The sequence below is a fragment of the Strigops habroptila genome, chromosome 3 (assembly GCF_004027225.2).
Source record: "Strigops habroptila isolate Jane chromosome 3, bStrHab1.2.pri, whole genome shotgun sequence".
Lineage (NCBI taxonomy): Eukaryota > Metazoa > Chordata > Aves > Psittaciformes > Psittacidae > Strigops > Strigops habroptila.
In genome coordinates, this window is record NC_044279.2 from 79229355 (window position 1) to 79252852 (window position 23498).

The window sequence follows — 23498 nt, forward strand, 5'->3', positions numbered from 1 at the left end:
GGAACTCTACAGCGTGGAAGGATTTTTTTTTCTTTTGTAATCAGTCCACACACAAAAAAAAAAACAACCCAAGAAAGTGCTTTTAGGGAACAATTCCTGAATTTGATCCTCCATACGGCTTTTAATCTACCAGGAGTCTGGCAGAGAGGGCAAGTCCGAAAAGCAGAAGGGATGAGAGCGCTGCAGTACCTTCCCCCCAAAGCCTTGGACTCGCACCGAGGGAGCCGGGACTCGGAGTGGGGTCCTGGTGGGGGTGCGAATGAGGGGTGGTGCGGGTAGCAGTGAACTCAGCTTCCTTGGGCCCAGGCTAGGATTACACAGTAGCCAATAAGATCACGCTTCCAGTCGTCCAATCAAACACGGGATAGTTCTATAAATGTCAGCACTGAGGGCTTGTTTCGCTCAGATCTGTCTGCTTCAACGGAGCGGTGCGGGTTCGTAGGCTATGGCGCGTACAAAGCAGACGGCGCGTAAGTCGACGGGCGGGAAGGCGCCCCGCAAACAGCTGGCTACCAAGGCGGCCCGCAAGAGCGCGCCGGCTACGGGCGGCGTGAAGAAGCCGCACCGGTACCGTCCCGGCACGGTGGCGCTGCGCGAGATCCGGCGCTACCAGAAGTCGACGGAGCTGCTGATCCGCAAGCTGCCTTTCCAGCGCCTGGTGCGCGAGATCGCGCAGGACTTCAAGACTGACCTGCGCTTCCAGAGCTCGGCCGTGATGGCGCTGCAGGAGGCGAGCGAGGCCTACCTGGTGGGGCTCTTCGAGGACACCAACCTGTGCGCCATCCACGCCAAGCGCGTCACCATCATGCCCAAGGACATCCAGCTGGCCCGGCGCATCCGCGGCGAGCGCGCCTGAGGCTCCTGCCGCAGCCTTTCCCGCTCTCCAGCCGACACCGAGGCAGCCGATACCGGCCCAAAGGCTCTTTTAAGAGCCACTTCATGCACACTCGAAGGAGCTGTAGCACTGCTCGTGTGTGGGCATGCTTTAGAGTAAGCAATGTTTCTGTAGTCTAGAGCATTTCTTTTTTATTGTTTGAATTTTGTGGTGGTGTGTTTTTTCGTTGGGTTTTTTTTTTGGTTTGGGTTTTTCTGTTTGGCTTGGGTTTTTGTTCTTTGTGTGTGGTTGGGTTTGTTTCCTTCCCTCCATTTATTACTTTGGTATTTGTGTTCTTTTATAAAGCCCACAAGGTTGCAATGCCCCAGGGTGTTTTGCAATTAGTGAAGGGGAGTGACAGGCACTTTATGAACACCGGTGGGCATGGAGACAAGTTGGAGGGAGCAGGCTGAGGCCTATATTAGTTTAAGGATAGTGAGCCAAGAATATCTGGTTTCTGGCTGGGGTGTTTATGTCACTGACTGTGGACTCATAACAGGTCTGAGGGAGGTGAGCTAATGAGGGAACATGGCTGGGGAAAAGAAAGGTTATGTATTTCCTGGAGGAAGGGGGAGGTAGTGGTTGGGAGGAGGGGGTTTTTTTTTTTGTTTGTTTGTTTGGTTTTTTTGTTTGGTGGTTTTTTTTTTTTTTTTGGGTTTTGTTGGGTTTTTTTTTTGTTTGGTTTTTTTGGGTTTTTTGGGGGGTTTTTGTTGGTGGTTTTTTTTTTGGGGGGGGGGTTTCTTTTGGTAAGAGATTTGTAAAAATCTTGGAGTGGAAAATCATTTCTTCCAATAATGAGTGTACCTGTTGTTTGTCATTAAACTTCCTCAGGCAGCAATCTCTAGATTTTATGTAGTCAGAATACATGCAGAGTTGTTAGTTTCACCTGGTCTAGTGGAAGGTGTCCCTGCCCATGACGGGGGTAGGAACTAGGTGAGCTTTAAGGTCCCTTCCAACCCAAACCATTCTAATATTCTATATTTTCTTTTGTTGGAAACCAAAACCATTCTATGATTTCTGCAGTCAGATTTCTAGGGTACTGGCAGGATATATGTAGGCAGCTTTCATTCTCCCTTATAAGGACCTACTTTTGCTCAAATCATTACCATGACACACACAGGAGTGACCAGTCTAACAAGAGCCAGAGCCTTAAAATAGGAAATTAAAAACCTGGGCCTCAGATTCATTATGGAGAATAGTTGTTGTTTCTCCCATTATTTTGGGAAACACCTTACCAGCTTCTCCCCACCTGTGTTACCAAGGAAGGAGTGGAATGGCTGTGCAGTCTTTAGTGAACAGAGGAGCTGGTCTGTTTTTGATTGTGTCTTTTAAATAGAATGTATATTGCTACGTTTGGGCCAGGGTTTCTTTAAGATTTTACATCAGTTTATTTGTATGTAAATTAAAAACTTTTCTGAGTTTGAAATGAACCAGAATGAAAGGTAAATGATACAGAACGAAAATATTGGCTGTTTTTTGTTTTTTGTTGTGTGCGTCGTGTGTTTCGTGTGTTTCGTGTGTTTTGTTTTTTTAATTGAAGTTTTATCCCACAGCATGACTAAGATTTCTCCTTGTCCTGAAAGGCAGCATGGTGTGAGAAGAGGCTTTTCACTTACGGCCTCGGGACCGAAGCATATCTTCCGACAGGCCACACAAGTTCTGTGTCTATTAAAAGCCAGATGAGAAATGCATAATCTCAATCCTTGCTTTTACTGGTTTAATTGTCCAAGAACATATTTAATGTTAACCAGAAAATAATTTAAAAAAGGGAATTTCATCTTATTTCTAACAGGTACCACCTTGTTAACACTCAGATCGTACCCCAGTCCTTCTCAGCAATTCTTCTAGGCAGCACTGATAGAAGACCTGGGAACACAGACAAGACATCAGTTATGATGAATCATTTCCTCATTCACTTTCGACAGCAGATTCCATGGTCTGGTATCGGTGAGGGCTCTTTATACAGCCTGAATGCGCATTATGAGCAGGTGCCAGTGTCTGTTTCTGTATGGTCATTTTTGTTCACTCTGTGAACCACTCTTGATTTAGTTACAATTGTAACAAGTCTGAGGTTTTAGTCATTTCAACGTTCGCTAAACTCGAAGTGGTGCCTAGAAACAAATTTAAGTAATTTCAGTTACTAATACACTGTCAATGTATAACAACAATTAGAACCAGGGTGGAGCCTACTGAAGTGTTAGAGACATACAATTAATTTTTAAACTATGATCATATAATTCCTTTCAAGTTAGATACAGTCTCTGTGACATTCTGTCAGGAGCATTCCACTTTCAACTTTATAAAATTGACACTCCTTACTCTGCAAGTGGTGATGTACAAAGAGATGAATATTTTAGTTGGGAGTTACAACAGTTATCTAGTGGAACTAGTTTTTTCCATTTGATCTACCTTATCATATTGCTTGAACTACAAAAAATAGAGTTATATGGAGAAAGCCAGGTGGTGCTGGGGCAAAGGTGACTGGTATAGAAATAAAGGTGAATGGGTACTGAGAATAGTTAGAATTTGTGAGTGAAGAAAAAGCATGTATAGGTGTGTATGTACATATAGAATACATACATACATATCATAGATTCCTAGAATGGTTTGTGTTGGGATGAACCTTAAAGTTCATCCAGTTCTAACCCCCCTGCCATGGGCAGGGACACCTTCCACTAGACCAGGTTGTTCCAAGCCCCATCCAGCCAGGCCTTAAACACTGCCAGGAATGGGGCAGCCACAGCTTCTCTGGACAGCCTGTGCCAGTGTCTCACCACCCTCATAGTGAATGTTGCTTCCCTAGTATCTAATCTAAATCTCCTCTCTTTCACTTTGAAGACATTGCCCCTTGTCTTGTCACTACATGTCCTTGTAAAAAGTCCCTCCCTAGCTTTCTTGTTGGCCTCTTTAAGTACTAGAAGCTGCTCTAAGGTCTCCCCAGAGCTTTCTCTTCTCCAGGCTTAACAACCCCGACTCTCTCAGCCTGTCTTCGTAATATTGGGGGCCCCAGAACTGAATGCAGTACTCCAGATGGGGTCTCACAAGAATGGAGTAGAGGGGGATATATATACATCTGTGAGTATATATGTTCATACCTACATCATTATGCTATCATTTCTTGCATCTACCTTGATTTACTTCCTGTGTATTTTTTTCTGAAATGCCCTTTGAAACCTCCTCAGGCTTCCCCTGGTGCTCAAATACCTGAATTTTCATTTCAGACCGATTTGGGGGTTAACATCTACAGAAGCATATTGAATAGGCCAGACTCCATTATCAAGGACAGTGGAGAAGGTGTTGTGACAACAAAGATGGAAAAAACATTGGAATCCAAGAGCTTTATTTGTGAACGAATAGAGAAGGTGACTTCCCTGGAATATTGAAACAGCCACAGTCTGCAAAACTTAACAAAATCAACCAAGAAATTGAAGTGAACTAAAGGCCAACTGTTATTTCCTGATGACAATCCTTCATTGAACCAACTAAATTCTATGAAGTTCTGACCTTCTGATTCCATGTGTATTCCTCTACTGGCTCCACCCTTTATTTATTATGAAATACAAAAGGTTTGTCCTCAAACCAACGTGTTTCCTACAGGCCTCTCATAAGTTACAAAACTGCCAAGGCCTGACAGCTCCTTTCTTTCCTCCTGCCCTGTTTTTGTCCCTAACTACATTCATAAAGCTTTCCCCTGTGCCAGTACTTTTCACGCATTTGTGAAATGGGAGGGGTGACTTCAGAGGAACATCCACCAGGTTCTCTTTGCTTTTTCCAGGCTTTTTTTGACATCTGCTCCAGCCTTTCCTCAAAGTCATAAAGCAAAGAAAATTAAGAACATGAATGACAATTAGTCTAGCTTGATTTTTTCATTTTAATCCATCGCATTAGTCTTTTCATCTTAACACTTTTGTTTTATTGATGTGATACTTAGGTAGGGCTCTTGGGTATCTAGCTAGCAGTGTTACAATTTTAAGAGTAGATCAGAGTTAAAAGCGCCCTAGAGAGCATATTTATATCAAATTTCCTTTAATAAAAAAACCCAAACTGAACTATCTGAAGCTTGAAGCCTATCTTCCAATACTAGCGCAGGTTATGCCTTCCACATTACTTAAAGGTAAAAGCCTGCATGGCTTCCTAAAAACTGTTGCAAATAAAAGTATTTTACAGGAAGCATCAGGTCTGAGGAGAGCCAGGGGAAGATTACTGCAGGATGTCTGCTCTATTCTGTTTGTTTTCTTGGGGTTTTCTTGTTGTTGTTTTCTTAATAATATTTTTACTTACCTTCTCTTATCACTAATTTTTTCTGATTTGTGCAGTTACTTATTCTGCATATTTGAATAGGTACTTGTAAGCCTTTCATTAAAACAGCACACAACACTTGCTCAAAAGAATTAAGCAGTTTAAGGTGACTGCTTAGGAAGGTGTACTAACACATTTGAACTGAAACTGCATTATCTTATTGCAAAGTTCTCTGAGAAGTGTCTACAGAAATGAGCTGAGTGAAGAGCAGTGGGGGAATACAAACTAAATAAAGTAAGACTGACAACCTCCACCTCTTCAAAAAAAAAAAAAAAAACCAAAAACAAAAAAAAACAACAAAACAAAGAAAAAGCCACACACCCACCAAAAAACACCCACCAAAAAACAACCCACCCCAAAAAACACAACACAAAAACCACAAACAAAACAAAGCAACCCCCCAAACTTTCACTACCACAAAGAACTTTACAATGCTTAGGTGCATGCAAGACATTAATACATTAATAAAGACCGTATTACAGCTCTTCTGTGCTATGTGGTGGCTCTTAAAAGAGCCTTTAGGGTGTGAGAAAGGTTCAGGATCACGACGGAACCTGCGGCAGGAGCCTCAGGCGCGCTCGCCGCGGATGCGCCGGGCCAGCTGGATGTCTTTGGGCATGATGGTGACGCGCTTGGCGTGGATGGCGCACAGGTTGGTGTCCTCGAAGAGCCCCACCAGGTAGGCCTCGCTCGCCTCCTGCAGCGCCATCACGGCCGAGCTCTGGAAGCGCAGGTCGGTCTTGAAGTCCTGCGCGATCTCGCGCACCAGGCGCTGGAAGGGCAGCTTGCGGATCAGCAGCTCCGTCGACTTCTGGTAGCGCCGGATCTCGCGCAGCGCCACCGTGCCGGGACGGTACCGGTGCGGCTTCTTCACGCCGCCCGTAGCCGGCGCGCTCTTGCGGGCCGCCTTGGTGGCCAGCTGCTTGCGGGGCGCCTTCCCGCCCGTCGACTTACGCGCCGTCTGCTTCGTACGGGCCATTGGTCCGAGAAATAAGAACTACCCGCTGCCACCACTGCCGCGGACTGATGCTGCCCCGTTGCCGGGGAAGTATTTATAGCATGTTCCCCTCTCTGATTGGCTAGTCTGATTGGCAATGCGCCGTTACTATTGGATCCTTTAAAATTCGAAAAGCCCGCCAGGAAAGTGTGTGTGTTTCACAATTGTCCGCTGGTGCTCGCCTTCCCCCTGCTTTGCACTCGCCGCTATTGTTTTCGTCTTGTCTGTTTCTTATAGTAATTTTTCAATAGTTATCTCACAAATTAAAACGCTTAGCTTAAATGGTTCAAAAGGAAAATGCTTAACCTTAAATTATGCTGCCCCGAACAAGCAGAAGATTCATGTTTATTTTCTCCCAAATGTACCAGGACTTGAGCTTTAAAAAATAGGTGTTGCACGGGCTTTCCTCAGTAGGAATTTTTATAACCGTATTTTGGGGCTTTTTGATGCTCCAAAAGCACCTTTTTTTTCCCGTGGTGTGTATGTATGTGTAGAGGCTGCTTTGTGGTTTGGTTCTTTGGAGTTCCCCCCCACCCCCTTTTTTTTTTTTTTTAAATGTACTGTCATTTTAGCCTACACACAATAGAAAGTACTACTGTAGCTCATATGTAAATACTCTTGGACTGAGATAAACTGCACGCAAAATGCGCTAATGCAAGGAATAGTGTTTTCCGTGACTTCTGAATTTCTTGCAGCACATGAAGCATTTCCAGGCTGTTGCTCACCGAAATGCAGACTTTATAGTCCGTGAGCTTTCTGTTTTCCCCACTGTATATTCCTGCTGTGTTTCCCTACCTACGAGTATTATTCTCGGAGCCTGAGCAGAGATGGGTTTCCGGGTTAAGGAAGGTCGGTGCTGATGCTGGGCATGGAAAACAGCCCAGGGCTGCACAGAGCAGCTTCCCGAACTTTAAAACACACTGGTCATACAAAGAATATAGTCACAGAATCACCAAATGGTTTGGAGAGACCTTAAAAATCAGACAGTTCCAATCCCACTGACACAGGCAGGGACACCTTCCACAGTAACAGACAATTCCCCAGAAAACATCTTCAAAAGACAGACAGATTTTATGATTTAAAATTTTATTAGGACAGGGCTCGGGGAGCAACTGGCTGTGGCACGTCCATCCCGGCGCTGGTACCTTTGCATGTGCCGAGCACCATTACAGCCATTAACGGTTTAAATACAGCAAGTATCTACTGCTGCTGCTGTTTACTTAGCGAAAAAAAGAGCACCAGACAGCAACGCGAGATTCCCGCCGGGCAATGCGAACCTGCGTCTGTGCCAGGCCAGCTCACCAGCTCGAAACGGGAGCCCAATTTTAGGGTGTTTTGTTGTTCAGTTTGCTTTTACAAAAAGTAAAAAATTCTTAATTCTTTCCAAATACGCCACTAATACTGAAATCAGTACTTTGCATGTTTGCTAATCCAATTAACTAGGAGAGTCCCCAGCGTCTTGGTAACACACATTCAGTTAATTTAAAGATGCTTACGCTCGTCAGAGCTGCCTACGTAATACTTTGCTAGTTAAAAACACATTAAACAATGCAAACAAAGTATAAAAACATTGTTTTTCCTTCCAGGTTGAAGCAACACAGCTCTTTTCCAGTTTGAGTGGGCGGCTCTCAAAAGAGCCTTTGGGTTCAGTCCGTAAGCATGTTCCAAGAGCCGAAAACTTTAGCCGCCAAAGCCGTACAGAGTGCGCCCCTGCCGCTTCAGGGCGTAGACCACGTCCATCGCGGTCACTGTCTTCCTCTTCGCGTGCTCCGTGTAGGTGACGGCGTCGCGGATCACGTTCTCCAAGAACACTTTCAGCACGCCACGCGTCTCTTCGTAGATGAGCCCCGAGATGCGCTTCACGCCGCCACGCCGAGCCAGGCGGCGGATGGCCGGCTTGGTGATGCCCTGGATGTTGTCGCGAAGCACCTTTCGGTGGCGCTTAGCGCCACCCTTGCCGAGCCCCTTCCCGCCTTTGCCTCTCCCAGACATCACCTCTCTAAGCGGTACCAAAAAAGCACACCAGCAATCTCCCCGCGCCGCGCTATTTATATGCTGTGATCCGACCTGGTTGGGGACTGCGGAGAGCAGGGGCGTGGCTCCTGTCTTTTTTTTTGTCTATGTCACAGCTTGTGATTGGAACATAGAATGCTGTTACTTGTTAAACAGTGCTGTAAAGTTTACAAAAGAAACAAAATATTTCACTATCTCCCACCGCCCGAAAAATCCCAGACGTGCATGTTCGTAACTATTGGAAAGTTTATTCCGCCTTCTTGGATTTGTATAAACCAATTACTATGCATATATGTGTGATTTGTTTTCTTGTATTGACTGAGGTTTGTTCGAATTACTGCAGTTTCTCATTATTTTCGCACTGTTGCCATTAACCTTTTTTTCTTTATTTGTATTCAAAGTTCTATAAACTTTTCTTCTGAACTTTTAATGTTTTGATATCTCTTACGGGATTTAGGAAATTATCCACAGTATCTGTGGATAATTGTCAGGTTTTCCAATATCTTTGGTTTCTATTTTGCTTTCTACTTCCCATTTCTTAAATAAGTTTGATACTCTTGCCCAATTTTTACACAAGCACTTCTGAGTCTGTAAGCACATATTAACCAGAAGGTGGAATAGAATCTTTTTTATATCATTACCTTCATATTACGTTGTAACTTTTACTAATTTTGCTCATTTTGGAGTTACTGCTGTGGGGACTTTTGTTTGATTGATTGATTTTACGAAATTTCCTTTATCATGACTACAGATTTAAATTACTTCTACCTTAATTGCCAAGAAAATCAGCTTTCTTTTGTACTGCAGATCAAGCTTTTCAGTCTTTATCTGTTATTTTATGGGTCTAAACCTATACTGGAAACATTAGATTCTGAATTAATATTTATGAAAGTAAGGAGCAACCTTTGTCAAAGGTCATCACAAATGTCATAGCATAAGAACATCCTGAGCTGGGGTAACTACTAGACTAACACACAAAAAATAGTTTCATTTTGTGGGGGGGTTAGGGGAGACATCGTAGGTGTTATAACAGGATTCTACGGGTATGTTGCTAACAAAAGACAAACTAGGGATAATGTGGTCCCTCTCTGGAAGGAAACGGCAGAACCGGTGACCCTGGATTTGAAGAAGGCTGAGGTTCTCAATGACTTCTTTGGCTCAGTCTTCACTGGCAAGTGCTCTGACCACACTGCCCAAGTCTTGGAAGGCAGATGCAGGGACTGTGAGAATGAAGACCTTACGCCCACTGTAGGAAAGTATCAGGTTCGAGATTGTCTTAAGAACCTGAATTTGCACAAGTCCATGGGACCTGATGAAATCCATTTGCGGGTCCTGAAGGAGCTGGAAAATGAAGTTTCTAAGCCATTGTCCATCATATTTGGAAAATCATGGCAGTCAGGTGAAGTTCCTGATGACTGGAAGAAGGGTAATATAACCCCCACTTTGAAGAAGGGGAAGGTGGAAGACCCGGGGAACTACAGACCAGTCAGCCTCACCTCTGTGCCTGGCAAAATCTTGGAACAGTTGCTCCTGGAAAGCATGCTAAGGCACGTGAAAAACAACGAGGTAGTTGGTGACAGCCAACATGGCTTTACTAAGGGGAAATCCTGCCTGACCAGTTTGGTGGCCTTCTATGATGGGGCCACGGAACTGACGGACAGGGGCAGAGCAGGTGACGTCATCTACTTGGACTTGTGCAAAGCATTTGACACTGTCCCGCATGACATCCTTGTCATGCTCTAAATTGGGGAGACATAAATTTGATGGATGGACCACTCAGTGGATAAAGAGTTGGCTGGATGGCTGCACACGGCGAGTTGTGGTCAACGGCTCAATGTCCAATTGGAGACGGGCAATGAGCAGTGTCAGGGGTCGGTGTTGGGACAGATCCTGTTCAACGTCTTTGCCAGTGACATGGACAGTGGGATTGAGTGCGCCCTCAGCAAGTTTGCCGGAGACACCAAGCTGTGTGGTTTGTTTGATACGCTGGAGAGAAGGGATGCCATCCAGAGGGACCTTGACACACTTGAGAGGTGGCCAATGCCAATCTCATGAAGTTCAACCAAGCCAAGTTCAAGGTCCTACACCTGGATAGTGGCAATTCCAGGCACAGCTGCAGGTTGGGCAGAGAACAGATTCAGAGCAGCCCTGCAGAGAAGGACTTGGGGGTGTTGGTTGGTGAGAAACTTAACATGAGCTGGCTTCAGTGTGCACTCACAGCCCAGAAACCAACTGTATCCTGGGCTGCATCAAAAAGAGTGTGATCAGCAGGACGAAGGAGGTGTTCCTGCCCCTTTACTTTGCTCTGGTGAGACCCCACTTGGAGCACTGTGTGCAATTCTGGTGTCCTCAACATAAGAAGGACATGGAGCTGTTGGAGCAAGCTCAGAGGAGGCCATGAGGATGAACAGGAGCGGGAACACCTTCTGTTTCAAGACAGGCTGAGAAAGTTGAAGTTGTTCAGCCTGGAAAAGAAAAGCTGTGTGGAGACCTCATAGCAGCCTTCCAGTATCTGAAGGGGGCCTACGAGGGTGCTGGAGAGGGACTCTTCATCAGGAACTGTAGTGATAGGACAAGGGATGATGGGTTTAAACTGAAACAGGGGAAGTCCAGGTTAGATATAAGAAAGAAGTTCTTTACTATGAGGGTTGTGAGACCATGGAACAGGTTGCCCAAAGAAGTGGTAAATGCTCCATCCCTGGTGGTGTACAAGGCCAGGTTGGAGAGAGCCTTGGGTGACATGGTCTAGTGTGAGATGTCCTTGCCCATGGCAGGGGGGTTAGAACTGGGTGATGTTAAGGTGCTTTCCAACCCAAACCATTCTGTGATCCTATGATTCTATGATAATTTCATTTTCTTCTTTTCTTTTTTTGTATGAAATGCAAGCACAATTACTACATATTCTTTTAAATTGCCATATTAGAATATATAATTAGTAATTTATCTTTCTTCTGCTACTAAATTGGGAAGGAGTAGCTTCCTTAGTCATTTAATAATGATGGAATTACACTACATCAAAAAAACAAAGGAGTGTTTTGCTCTCTATGGTCCTATTAAAAGCTTAACAGAGGAGTTCATTATTCTGACATCTCAAATACTGTTTCTAATAATGTTCCCAGATATTTTAATGATCGATATCAAATCCATGTCTTTTTGAGTGACTTTTTTTCTTTTAATTTTTTTTGTTTGTTTCGTGATTTGGTTTTGGAGTTTGGTTTAGGGTTTTTTGAGAAGATAACAAGTATGACTTAGATGAAATTTTTTTCTCACTAACTAATCCGCATCACTTCAGAAAAGGAGTATATTAAGAAACACAGGAATGATCTTTGCTTTTCCCCCTTACATTGTTCAACTAGCAGAGACATTCACAGCTTTTACCTGTAGCAATTGTGCTTCCTGCTGCTGAGGTGAAGAATACATAGATATAATGGGGACTCTCCTCAGATTTGGTGTAGTCCTAAGCATACCTTCTTTCACTTCTTGGGAGGAGTGAAAAGGTGAGCTGAGTATGACATTGGGGCTTAAAAAATATATCACACTTGCTACAGTTCTTATTTATACTAAACTGACAGGTCACAAAACAGTAGACAAACTCAAGCCTTTACTGTTATAACTAGACTAAAGAAGAATTATAAATAGTTTTGGGGTTTGTATTTTTGTTTTGTTATTTGGGGGGGGTTTGTGTGTGTTTTGGTGATGGTTTGGGGGTTTTTTGGGTTGTGGGGGTTTTTTTTTTTTTGTTTGTTTGTTTGTTTTTGTTTGGGGTTTTTTTTATTTTTAATTATGACTTTCTTTTCTTCACTTACTAGAGCCTCATTAGAGACAGAAAACCAAATTTCAATATCCCTCCCTTTCTGCTCCCCAACCACTGCATATACTTACTAGTGACAGTGCTCAAACAAGAGCACTTAATTTTTGTTTATTGAGCACATGTGTAGACTAAGGACAGATTCACATTAAGATGGAATCAAGACAGATTTAATTCTGCAAGATAGAGATAAATGACTAAGCCTCTAGTGTACTGAGAACTTTTGCTGTCTATCCCCATGATTTTTACCCTCAGTTTTTTGGTTTTCATTTGTTAAGTTTTTAGCTACCTAGTTTATATTCTGGTTTTGCATCCCATAGGCAATTAATGTGGTGTTTTTCACATATGTTTAAAGTCTAGGACAATAGGATATTACTTCTGAAGGGTATTGTATCTGTATCAGTAACTTCAGGGTGAGTAACTAGCATATTCACTTATTTATTTAATCCTGACTTATAAAGCATCATTCATGCCATGCTAATAGAACTTCAGACTTCAAGTTTTAGGTCAATATTTGGCAGAAAATTTACTGTCAGAAATTATATTGTAAGAATATTTATGAATAAATTTCTGGAAAGCTATTTTCAAAGTAGTAGGTTTTGAGATTGTATGAGTATTGGACAGGTTTTCATATTCTCTGTGCTTTCCACTCCCTAGCAGCTGGTGCTTCATTCCATATTCAAAACATTCTGTCACTTTGAAAGGCAGAATGGAATTGCAATCTGTCCTTTGTGACTGAGACAGGTTGTACAGACCCCTGCTTTGCACTGTCACCATGCTCCTGTGATCTGCTATCCTGAAAACAATAGATCTCATCTGGACTATCTGGGGGAAAGAAACAAATTGCTCCCTTGTACTGAAAACCTGTGCACTTTTGGCATACCAGTACACCAACACAGTGGAGGACAGCTCAGAGGAGAAGGGCAAAAAGACAATGAGTTTGAGGAATAATGTACTGTAAAGAAAGCTTCATTTATCTCAACACCAAGGAGACTGGAGGGTTGCCATGGTTTTAGATACAATGCTGCACCAGTGAATCAGCAGGTTCCCTCAGACAACTAATAAAGTTTTCCTGAGCAAGCCAGACCACCGTGAGGGGTGGGAAAGGGCTGGGGGCAGTGTATGTGTGGGCCAGCCCAACACAAAGTATAAAAACTGGACAAGAAATAAAACAAAGTTTGAAGAAAACAATGGTCTTGAGGTGATTTCAACCAACATATTCCTTCCCAGTAACTGGGGAGGTCCAGCACTGTAACAATGAGCGTATAGAGGCCAGTAACGAGAATCGTGTTTACACTGTGATTCAACTGTATATTGCAAATGCTCTATTATGCTTATGATGCAATTTCAGCACATTGCCGAATCGCTCTACTAAATCAAAATCCCACGTCACGCTCAATAAGGAAATCTGTTATTAAACATTAAACTCATCATGCATAATATCTAAAAGAATCTGGTTGGAGAGTATTCAGTGGAAATGTCGTCAACTGGGACCTGTCTTTACATATGGGTAAGACTGCACACTGCACAAGATCTGACTTCTTTGCAACACTTGAGGCTTCTAAATCTACCCCAATGGTCTTCACTCTCTGTATCCCTATGCCCACATACCCCACCTTCAGTCCAGCATGTAAGCCATGCTATGAAGCTGTGCATACTGAGATCAAGCAGCCCACATAATTTTGCTAGGAAATTTTTGAGGCAGAGAAAGCTTTTATCTTGAGATTGAGGCCCAAGTCAATATTTGCATGTGCGGATTTGCCATTTGGAAGGAATCTCCTGGCAGTAGCGTAGTTCGAGTGGTTTATGCTGCTTAAGTGAACCTAGTAAACAGTGTTACCTAACGTTTAAATGTTACAGCTGTCATAATAGCCCTAATGATAGGTACCTTGATAACTGATTTCACCTCTCCCTTCCCCCTTCCCAGCCAATTGAGACAGTCAGAGGTGGAGGGACCCATTCTTGCCTTTTTATTTAAAGGCTCCTCTCAGTAAAAGACACAAAGGTTGGGCTGCAGCCCTGGTTTGGACTGTTTCCAACCTTCTTGCTGCCAAGTTCAGATGCTACACAGGGACTGATAAATCAAGACAAGACCTCTGTCATAGTCCAGCAGCCTGGGCTGACCCCTGAGGATGCAGTTTACATGCACATGGAGTGGTTTCTCACAGATCTTCCAGAAGCCATCTCGCTTCCCTTGCACCATGCCAGCTGTGGGCAAGGGCAAGTGCCTGTTGTCTGAGTCACTGCCATGTTGCTCTGTAAACCAGCAGGAGCCGAATGCCATTTCCTCATGGAAAACGACATCACAGGATTAGTCTCCAGAAGCAGGTTGCAGGAAGGGACGCTGCAGACGCACTTCCGAAGGAATGTTGTACTTGGCAGGCATCAACACCCAAGCACTCACATGGCCCTGCCACCACTTACACCTACTCCTCACAGGGCCAGATGTTTCAGGATTCCTTTCAAATCAATAGTGTTTGTGATAGAATTGCAAAAATACGCTTTCTGAGGTGTTTCTCTCACACAACAATGTTCCAGCTGTCAGGACTGTTCATGTCCAGCCTAGCATGACTCTGGAGTAGCGAGCGTAATGTGCCTCATTCTTGGAAAGCCTTGGAAAGAGAAGCCTTGATGTGCCTCACCGACATCACACCATGCACAAGCTGCAGTCTTGCAGGCTCGCTGAATAGCTGGTATAGCTGAATAGGTGTGTGAAGAAAGGCTGGAGGAACTTCTAGAAGAAGTTTGGAGTGTTGGGGAGATATGTATGTAATATAGCCTGTTCTTCATGTGAAGCTGTTTTCAGGACATGGGAGAGAAGGGATGGAGCCAGTAACCTGCAACTGGAGCAAAGGGATGCCCTTCTGCCCATGTTGTTTTCCTTCCAGGGCTCTGGGCTTCTCTCAGGAAGACACAAAAGGACCTGTCCAACAAGTGTTTCCCAGGACCTGGGTGGCCTGTGGAACTCAGACCTCTGTAGCACACCATGCAAATCTATTCCTGCATTCACATAAGGGACAGCAAACAGCAAACAAGCTACTCAGCAACCACAAGTGACACATTACCGCTACTCTTAAATCCTTATTCTGCTTTTTAAACTGGCACTTAAAGCAGCACAGGTCCCCTGATACATTGACCATTGATTCAGCTAGAAAGACGTATCATGGAAACATTGTGAGCACAATGTTCCTTGCACAGCTGAGACTGATCAGCTCCTCTGTTTGCCTGGGCTCCCGTGGAGCTGCACTGGGCAGTAAGTTTTGCTGTTGAACTCTGACAGCTTTTGTAGAGTTCTAAGTACTTAACAGCACCTGAAGTACTGACCTGTCCAAATAGCCTCTCTGGGGCATAGTTTTCCAAGTAATGAATCTACTGTGGGCACCCCTGTAGGAATGTATTGAATTTTGTCTTGGGTTGTGTTTCTGGAGGAAGCCAAGTCTGGAAAATTGTGACATGCATTGTGCCTCCAGACACTACTGCTGTGCTTTGTCTTTGTTACAGTAATATTTGGTTGGAAAATCAAATACTTTGGTTGGAAAACCCCAACTGCTTACAGGGTTTTATTTGTACTTAGGCTTTGGACACAGCAGTAGGGCTGCCTTTACGGATCCAGCACTTGAGAAAGGCACCACAACCCCCAAGTCCTGTCCAGGTCAGACCAGTCATTTCCCAGCCTATGCTGATGCAAGTTCTGCGTCATGTGCAGAACTTTGCACTTCTCTTTGACAAAATGCACAAGATTTCTTTCAGCCCATACTTCAAGTTTATTTAAGTCTCTTTTATTTGCATGCCTTACCTTTGACTCTGTCTACCCTTCCTAAAACTTAGTATAATCTACACACAGTAAGGGTACTCTCTTACCAACCAGGTCATTCCAGAAAACACCAAATATTATTAAGTATTCAGCCCTTGACTATTCTTTACTGGTTGCCCGCAGCCACTAAGTTGTTAACTACAGCCCTTTGACCCTGTGCTACAATTTTCAAACATTTGACAGCTTGTTGATCCTGCCTGTACTTCCTCAGATCCCAAATGAGAATTCTATGAGACATAGTTCCAAAAATACTCCTAAATGCCAGGTGCATTGCATCCAACACTCCCCCCTTGTCCACACAGATACTCTCTTATCTATAGTTCTGTGATAATTACCAGTACCTAAACATGCCAATGATTTTTTGTTGCCCTCCACCCATCACCAAGAGTCATCTACATCCATTTTATATCTGGTAGTTACTCCGTCTCACTGATTTTTGGACACCTAGCTATCTTCCCAAGAAACCTTTTCTACTCCATGTTAGAAATTATTTCCTTACTGCTAACTTGTTGAAGCAAAGAACATTAGTTCCTGTATTTCCTACAATGTAAACCATGGAAAGATGACTTCCTTCCTTCCTTTTCATGTTTTAAGTGTTTGTGAAGAAACTTGAGTTTTTAAGTCTTTGAGTCAGGGAACTCTAACAATATGTGTCTTTCCATTAGGGAATAGTTCCTAGATCTCTCTGATAGTTACTGTTGCTCTATTCTGTGTATTCTGCTAACGTTCACTTCTCACTACCTGAAGTTCAGTACTAAAAATTAGGTCTAAAACTACAAGTGAGACTATATCATTCCTGACTACAGAGGAAGATCTTCATCTGTCTTGTAGATGTTGTTACTGTGCCCCTTTCCTAATACCTAGTAACATACTGCTGTTGATTCAATGTCAATTTATAACTATAATCTGAAGATCCAGATCTACTCAAATGCTCATCAACTGCTACTGTTTTATATTTGTAAAACTGGTATATTTCTTTCCAGGTGAAGTCTTTTACATATTTTTGAAGACAATGTTGCCAATTTATCAGGTATTTTTCAATACATAAACTGTCCTCCATCATTCTAGAATTCATTTCCTTCTCGGTACCTATAACATTTCTTTACATGCCCTGTAGGCTGTAAATCACATCATAAATAGGCCTAGGATAGATCCTGTAGAACTCTGTTTGAACAGTATTTTAATTTTATAGTTGACAATCATAAACATTTAGATATAATTTTCTACCCTGTGCGGATGCAGGGAGCGCTAGACCAAGTTTCCCTGATTATTAGTTTCATTTCTAATATTTTCCTAAAAATAAGTAAAATGAAACAGAGGGAAAATCTGCAGTTTATTGGCCAGCTCTAGAGAAAGATTACATCCTCTACTGAGACTCTTTCTAAAGTTAATTTTGGAGCAAGCCAGTTAAGCATGGTTTTAATTTCTTCTCTTACATCTTACAAACCAATGTCTGTTCTGAGTACTATAGATTCTTGAGTTTATTCATACCTTCCTTGAGTTTGGCAGAGCTGGTAATTAGTACAACTCATTATCAACGTGGTATTCCTTCCCCAGGATGTACTGAATCTGTAAACCTGGGCAATGCATAAATCTGTAACCCGGAATGACTCAGTATGTGCTTAGTTCTTGCCCATGTTCTTCAGGTACCTCAAAAGAGAGACTATATGGGCTGGGTGCATAGCTGGATCTACTGCATACTACCACAGGTAAGCTTTCAGCATCCTGTTTCCCTTCACTCAGCATGAAGGGCTACAACAACCTTTGATAGCTTAGGAAATGACATCTAATAACATGTACATCGTGAGTGCCACTGAAAGAGCATGACGTAGATTTTCTATATTGATGGCCTAGTTTTGATTTCAAATTCTGAATCAGTATTTGTAATCTGACTCACAAAAAAGAATTGTCGTTTGACTGTGTTGTTCACCTGGAAGAATAGACAGTACATAACATCAGTCCAGACACCGCATTTTATTTAATCTCCAGATACCAGGTAGGGTTACACTTGCAGTCTTTTACATGTAGGTATCTATATTTCTTTGTCTTTCTGCATTTACTGGCTTCCTCTTTTTCTTCAACAGAAAACAATGCAAAGTTAACTACTCCACATAACAAAGTAGAACAGAATCCTGCTCATAACTGAGATTCCTGTGTGTAATAATACTACTAATAATAATGATAATTATCAGTCTTAGAGATGGGCGGACAGAAGTAAAATTTATTTATAAGAGGATCTCTGGTTCAAAGGTTTTTATAAGCTGAAAGGATGATTTTGATGCTTTAGGCTGTCATTTTCTGAACAGAAAAGGAGATTTTGAGGCTGATTCATTAAAATGCACAGCCCTTCTCTTTTGTTCATTAGCAAGCATTTAGCAGTTACAGCAGGCAGAAATGTCACCTCTCACCACCTTTTCATAATCCCAGCATGTAGGGATCTTTTTTTTTTTTTTTTTTTTTTTTAAGTGGCAGTTTTGTTGAGACTCCAACTAGCCTTAACAGCTCCTATAGCATTGGACAACAGGATCATTGGGCCAAATCAGGGAAGCTCAAACTGGTCATGGCAAACCTTGAAACTAAGGACTGTGTGAGAGGTAACAATTTTTTTTCAAGCTACCTTCATTTAACTAGCAAAATTTAAAAAGTGGTGTGAGGGCCATTCGCAGCTAATCTGCACATAGGTTTCATAAATTCACCTGGAGAAGCATTATTTGTAAAATAGTACTGAGGGAAAAGAGCACTGGTGAGACCCATCTGGAGTGCTGTGTCAAGTTCTGGGCTTCCCAGTGCAACAGAAATGTGGATATATTTGGAGTGAGACCAGTGAAGGGCCGCAAAGTTGCTTAAGGAACTGGATCATCTTTCATATAAGGAGATACTGAAAGAGCTGACACTATTCAGACAGAAGAAAATAAGGCTCAGAGGAGTCTTATCCATGTGTTCAGATACCTGAATAAAGAAGACAGAACCAGAGTCTTTTCAGTACTGCCTCAGGACAGGAGACAATGGGCACAAACTGAAACATAGGAAATTCTGCTTAAACATAAGAAAGATATTTTTTTTTTGCAACAGGCTTCCCGGAGAGGTTGCAGTGTCTCGCTGCTTTAGCTGAACTTTCTTCAAGCATGGGGGTGGGACCTATTGCATTAGGTGTTAGATTAGAAGGCAAAGATACTTCTTTTTAGGAAATGTGATTTCCCTAACACTCAAATATCTGTCAGTACATTCCTGTTAGCTTAGTTGAAGTATATACCTAAAAGGATACAGGCTTCTTTACTACTGACAGCCTTCTGACATTTTAACTCTTCCATACTATATAAACTTTGCAATTGCTGAATCAGTATTGTCACTATAATTGCAGCATGCCAACAACTTCACTAATGTCTCAGTATGGTGTTTTTTACTGTTAATATTGACAGTGATTACCTGAGTGTCCGCAAAATCATTCTTTGTCAAGAAGATAGCATGCTTCAACTAAAACTTCATAATTTCTCTGGGTCTTCACCATGCTAGCAATAGTTAATGTAATTAAATGAGTGTAGTTCTTCAGCTAAACTTGGCTAATCAGCTTATCTAGATTGTTCTCCTGAAGTCTGAATGTCTAATTTGCCTCTATTTGTCTAACATCTAAGCTGTTTCTCCTCCATGTGGAGCTTCTGTCTTGATAAGAAAAACGAAAATGTCAAGTGTTTTCTCTGCTATACAGTTTTAGGAATGACTTCCTATGTTACATGTGAACTGTTTTTGTTTGGAAGATCCTTGCACTGGAAAATACACTGGCATTTTGTAGGGTCTTCTGTAATCTGCACTAGCACCTACACTGCTAGGCAAGGAAGGATGCCAGGGCATGTTGTGTGATGATGAATGGAAATGAGGTTCTGTTTTGGGGAAGTAAGGGTTTGCCTTTTAAGGAGGCATAAGAAATTGGTTTGAGGTCCTGAGTAGGAGGTGAACAGAGCCTGCATTTGGACAGCATGCTTGGAAAGTTAAAAAACAGAAGTTCCAATCTTTGCTGTTTGATTGAAATTTAGTATAAAAGGAGTCACATTTAAATACTTGTCTCTCCACATGGAAACTGCAAACAATTGTTATTACCAGCTCACACTCAAAACTTGTTTTTCAAGTAATGTTGCTTGGCAGGAAGAAAATTTCTCTGACATGTTGAAAAAGCATTCCATACTCTACTACCGATTTGCTGTTATGTGGTGGGAGTCTTGTTTTTCTCTTACCTGTAAAATACCCAGGGCAATATCAATGCTATTTGTAAGGTAGATAGTGATTGGTCTCTCTAAAAACTGAGAATTGTTGTTTTGGTCCAGTTTAACAGCTTTTTCCAGCAATGAAAACCTGAGAATTGTTCTAAGCTTCCGACAAGTTTATTTTATCCAACTAACTAGAAAATGCCATTACTGGGAGGGGAAATAAACCTAGAAAAGACTCTCCTTTTCACACCTCCTCATACCTCTAAAGAAATGGTTGGTAAGACCAGGAAAATTTTCATTGCTCAGAAGTAGGCCAGGAATAACGGTCTGTGCAGAAAAGAGCCAGCATGATGTTGAGGAATAGATACAATAAAGGGTGCTGACACATAATGCTAGATGCCAGTTGCCAAGTCTTCCAGTGTCTCAAACAACTATGGAAGAGCAAAGAACTTCAGGAGTGCAGCTGAAAACAGGGAGCAGAGAACTGTTTAAAAGACATGCAGATTTACATGGATGCATCAAGAACTAAAAGTGGGAGAAGCCCTGAATTCTGCTCTTTGAAATCTTCAGGTAATGACCTTTTTCATCAGACCCAGACAGATGACAAGCTTTCCAGGCTCTGTCTTTTGTATCACGTACAGTCAAATTCTGCCTTCATCTTGCTCACGGGCAACTGCATTTTTGCCTCTCAGAAACATATTTCTCCTGTTCATTTAAATTACCAGCCTGAGCTTAAAACTCTGGCTATTGTGGATTTGGTTTAGTTGCTTATGTAGGAACAGCATCATGTTCACAAGAAGCATAGCAGTTTTCACAGCCCACTTCAGTACACCTCTCGGTTCCTACTGCGAGATACTGGAAAGCCTAATTTTTCCCTTTCTCTGTTTTCTTCTTCTGCACCTTCCCTCCTTCAAAGTATTTATTAGCTGGCCTGCATGCAGACACAACAAAACAAAAATAGATCTAGAAGAGAATATGAAACAGTGGTAGTTCATTATTTTAACTTTTGTTATTCTAATGTATTTTATTTTTCTTTGCCATTTTAAGCTATCACATTTCAACTAAAGCTCCTTACTACTAGGTATAACTTAAGTGTGCTTTCAACATTTAATTTATTAAGAAAAAAAAAAAAAGGGAAGAAGAAAAAAAAATGCCAAGGCCTTTTGCAGTATAGTATTTGTCTTCTAGAATGCCCAATTTATCCGTGCTAGAAGAGACACATCTTTGCTGAAATAGGCCACTAACATTTTGCATGACAAATTTTTATAAAGTACAATTGGGCAAAATATTAAGTTTGGGCTTAATTTGTTCTTTTCAACAAAAGAAAAAAAAAATCTGGCTTCTCTTTAATTAGAAGCCAATCGAGGCTTTTGTCTTCTGATTAGTTAAAAAAATTCACTGCAGTCCTTAAAAAAAAAAATAATCTTTCTTGTCACTTTCTGAGTCTTAAAAATTAAGTGGGATCATAATAATTAAAGGCGATTCTGATTTATGAGGATTGTCTGAAAAATGTTTCAATATTCTGAGGATTTGGATGAAAACCTAAATTGCCTAGCGTTTGGGTTTTGTTTTTTTTTTTTCTTCAAAGGAGAGAATGGCAGGTTTTATAAAACCTCCGGAAAAAAAGAAAAAAATCTGTATCCAAAGATTTATAGGTAATATTGAGGTTTAAGCTTTCTGTTCACGCAGGCCAGATTTCCACATTATTTAATTTTTTTGGGGTGAACAGAGGCTTCAGCTGTCTCCATTAAAGTTTAAGTAGCTTAAGATACCTATCAGTGTATAAATACCTCTTTGCTATTTTTCCCCTACAAGTCTGCTTCTGGCTTCTGTAAGTCTCAAAGAATAATAGTATACAGTAATGTGAGCAAGAAAGCATTAAACAAGCAGTTTATCCGGAATTTATGAATTTATATGCATTAAGTAAGCATGGACAGCTTCATTTCACAAATAGAGACAATTTGTAAAAATATCAAAATCTTGCTATTCACTTACAGAACACCACAAAAAATGCAGAGCCCTGGGAAGTTCCAGACACTTTTCAACAGTACATATATTCCTCTGAAGGTCTCTTATTTTCCCAAAACAGGAAATTCTGTAGAAATACAGTATCCTTAATAGTTAAAGATACGGTTAAGGGAGCCGAATCTTTATCCATATTCAAAGCTCAGCCATGAAATTGTGTTACTTCCTTCTCTCTGAAATCAATTTACGACAAAAATACTGAAGCTGCGCCCTCGGTTTCTGTCCTAATCTGGAGAAAACCCCCTAAAGAACAAGTCTGCAATACAGGGGAGACTTTTTATCTATAGGGTTTATTTTAATTTAGAAGGAAAAACAAAAGTTTGCCGTTGCCGGGGTCTCTCTGGCTTCACAACACGGGGTTAAACACATCTTTTCTCTCTCATCTGAGGTCCCAAGAGGAAGAAACTCCCCCAAATGAAAGTCCACCGTCTTCTTTTCACTGCCAGAAGAAATTTGGGTGATTTCGTGGCACGCAGTTTACAAAAAATATGAATTTATAACTCCAAAGAAACACAGACTCAGCGGACGAAAAGCTCTTCCTGGCTAACAGTTAGGCGGGCTCTGCAAAGCACCAATCACAGATCACCGCTTCGCTATAAATTCAGGCATCGGGGTTACTGTAGCCCAATTACTTTCTTTTGATTAGGAAGAAGTCTCTGCAGCGATGTCGGAGACCGCTCCCGCCGCAGCTCCCGCTGTCGCGGCCCCGGCCGCCAAAGCGGCCGCCAAGAAGCCAAAGAAGGCGGCAGGCGGCTCCAAAGCCCGGAAGCCCGCGGGTCCCAGCGTCACCGAGCTGATCACCAAGGCCGTGTCCGCCTCCAAGGAGCGCAAGGGGCTCTCCCTCGCCGCGCTCAAGAAGGCGCTGGCCGCCGGCGGCTACGATGTGGAGAAGAACAACAGCCGCATCAAGCTGGGGCTCAAGAGCCTCGTCAGCAAAGGCACCCTGGTGCAGACCAAGGGCACCGGTGCCTCCGGCTCTTTCCGCCTCAGCAAGAAGCCGGGAGAGGTGAAAGAAAAAGCCCCCAAGAAGCGTACGGCCGCAGCCAAACCCAAGAAGCCGGCAGCCAAAAAGCCCGCCAGCGCCACCAAGAAGCCCAAGAAAGCTGCGGCAGTGAAGAAGAGTCCCAAGAAAGTGAAGAAGCCGGCGGCTGCGGCGGCCAAGAAGGCAGCCAAGAGCCCCAAGAAGGCGACTAAGGCTGCCAAGCCCAAGAAGGCGGTGGCAGCAGCGAAGAGCCCAGCAAAGGCGAAGGCGGTGAAGCCCAAAGCAGCCAAGCCCAGGGCGGCCAAGCCGAAAGCAGCCAAGGCGAAGAAGGCAGCGCCCAAGAAGTGAAGTGTTGAAGTGGAAATACTGAAACCCAACGGCTCTTTTAAGAGCCACCCACTATTGTCCCAAAAAGGGCTGATGCACTCCGTCGCCGAGCTCCGTACCTGCAGCAGAGATAACCACACCCTCTACTCGTGTGGGA

At 42.7% G+C, this 23498-nt stretch overlaps 5 protein-coding genes across 6 annotated transcripts in view; 3 read left to right on the forward strand and 2 right to left on the reverse strand.

Annotated features, from left to right (window-relative positions):
* The window catches only part of LOC115605898 (histone H2B 1/2/3/4/6-like), a 103047-nt gene that overhangs the window by 68124 nt on the left and 11425 nt on the right, over positions 1-23498 (forward strand). Inside the window, exon 2 of one of the 2 annotated variants that reach the window (XM_030480998.1) lies at positions 7948-7994. The exons of the other annotated variant lie outside the window; for it this stretch is intronic. Coding sequence (XP_030336858.1) covers positions 7948-7951 — 4 coding nt within the window. The 3' untranslated portion in view covers positions 7952-7994. Of the gene's footprint in view, positions 1-7947; positions 7995-23498 lie in introns of those variants that run through there. 2 annotated transcript variants of the gene reach the window in all.
* On the forward strand, positions 431-2739 carry LOC115605891 (histone H3). The gene has a single exon (XM_030480988.1). It carries the CDS (start codon positions 446-448, stop codon positions 854-856), a length of 411 nt encoding a protein of 136 aa, XP_030336848.1. The 5' UTR covers positions 431-445; the 3' UTR covers positions 857-2739.
* On the reverse strand, positions 5642-6176 carry LOC115605890 (histone H3). The gene has a single exon (XM_030480987.1). The coding sequence runs from the start codon at positions 6150-6152 to the stop codon at positions 5742-5744; it is 411 nt and encodes a 136-aa protein (XP_030336847.1). The 5' UTR covers positions 6153-6176; the 3' UTR covers positions 5642-5741.
* On the reverse strand, positions 7792-8173 carry LOC115605906 (histone H4). The gene has a single exon (XM_030481010.1). It carries the CDS (start codon positions 8160-8162, stop codon positions 7851-7853), a length of 312 nt encoding a protein of 103 aa, XP_030336870.1. The 5' UTR covers positions 8163-8173; the 3' UTR covers positions 7792-7850.
* On the forward strand, positions 21910-23411 carry LOC115605883 (histone H1.10). Its single transcript, XM_030480977.1, has one exon. It carries the CDS (start codon positions 22697-22699, stop codon positions 23360-23362), a length of 666 nt encoding a protein of 221 aa, XP_030336837.1. The 5' UTR covers positions 21910-22696; the 3' UTR covers positions 23363-23411.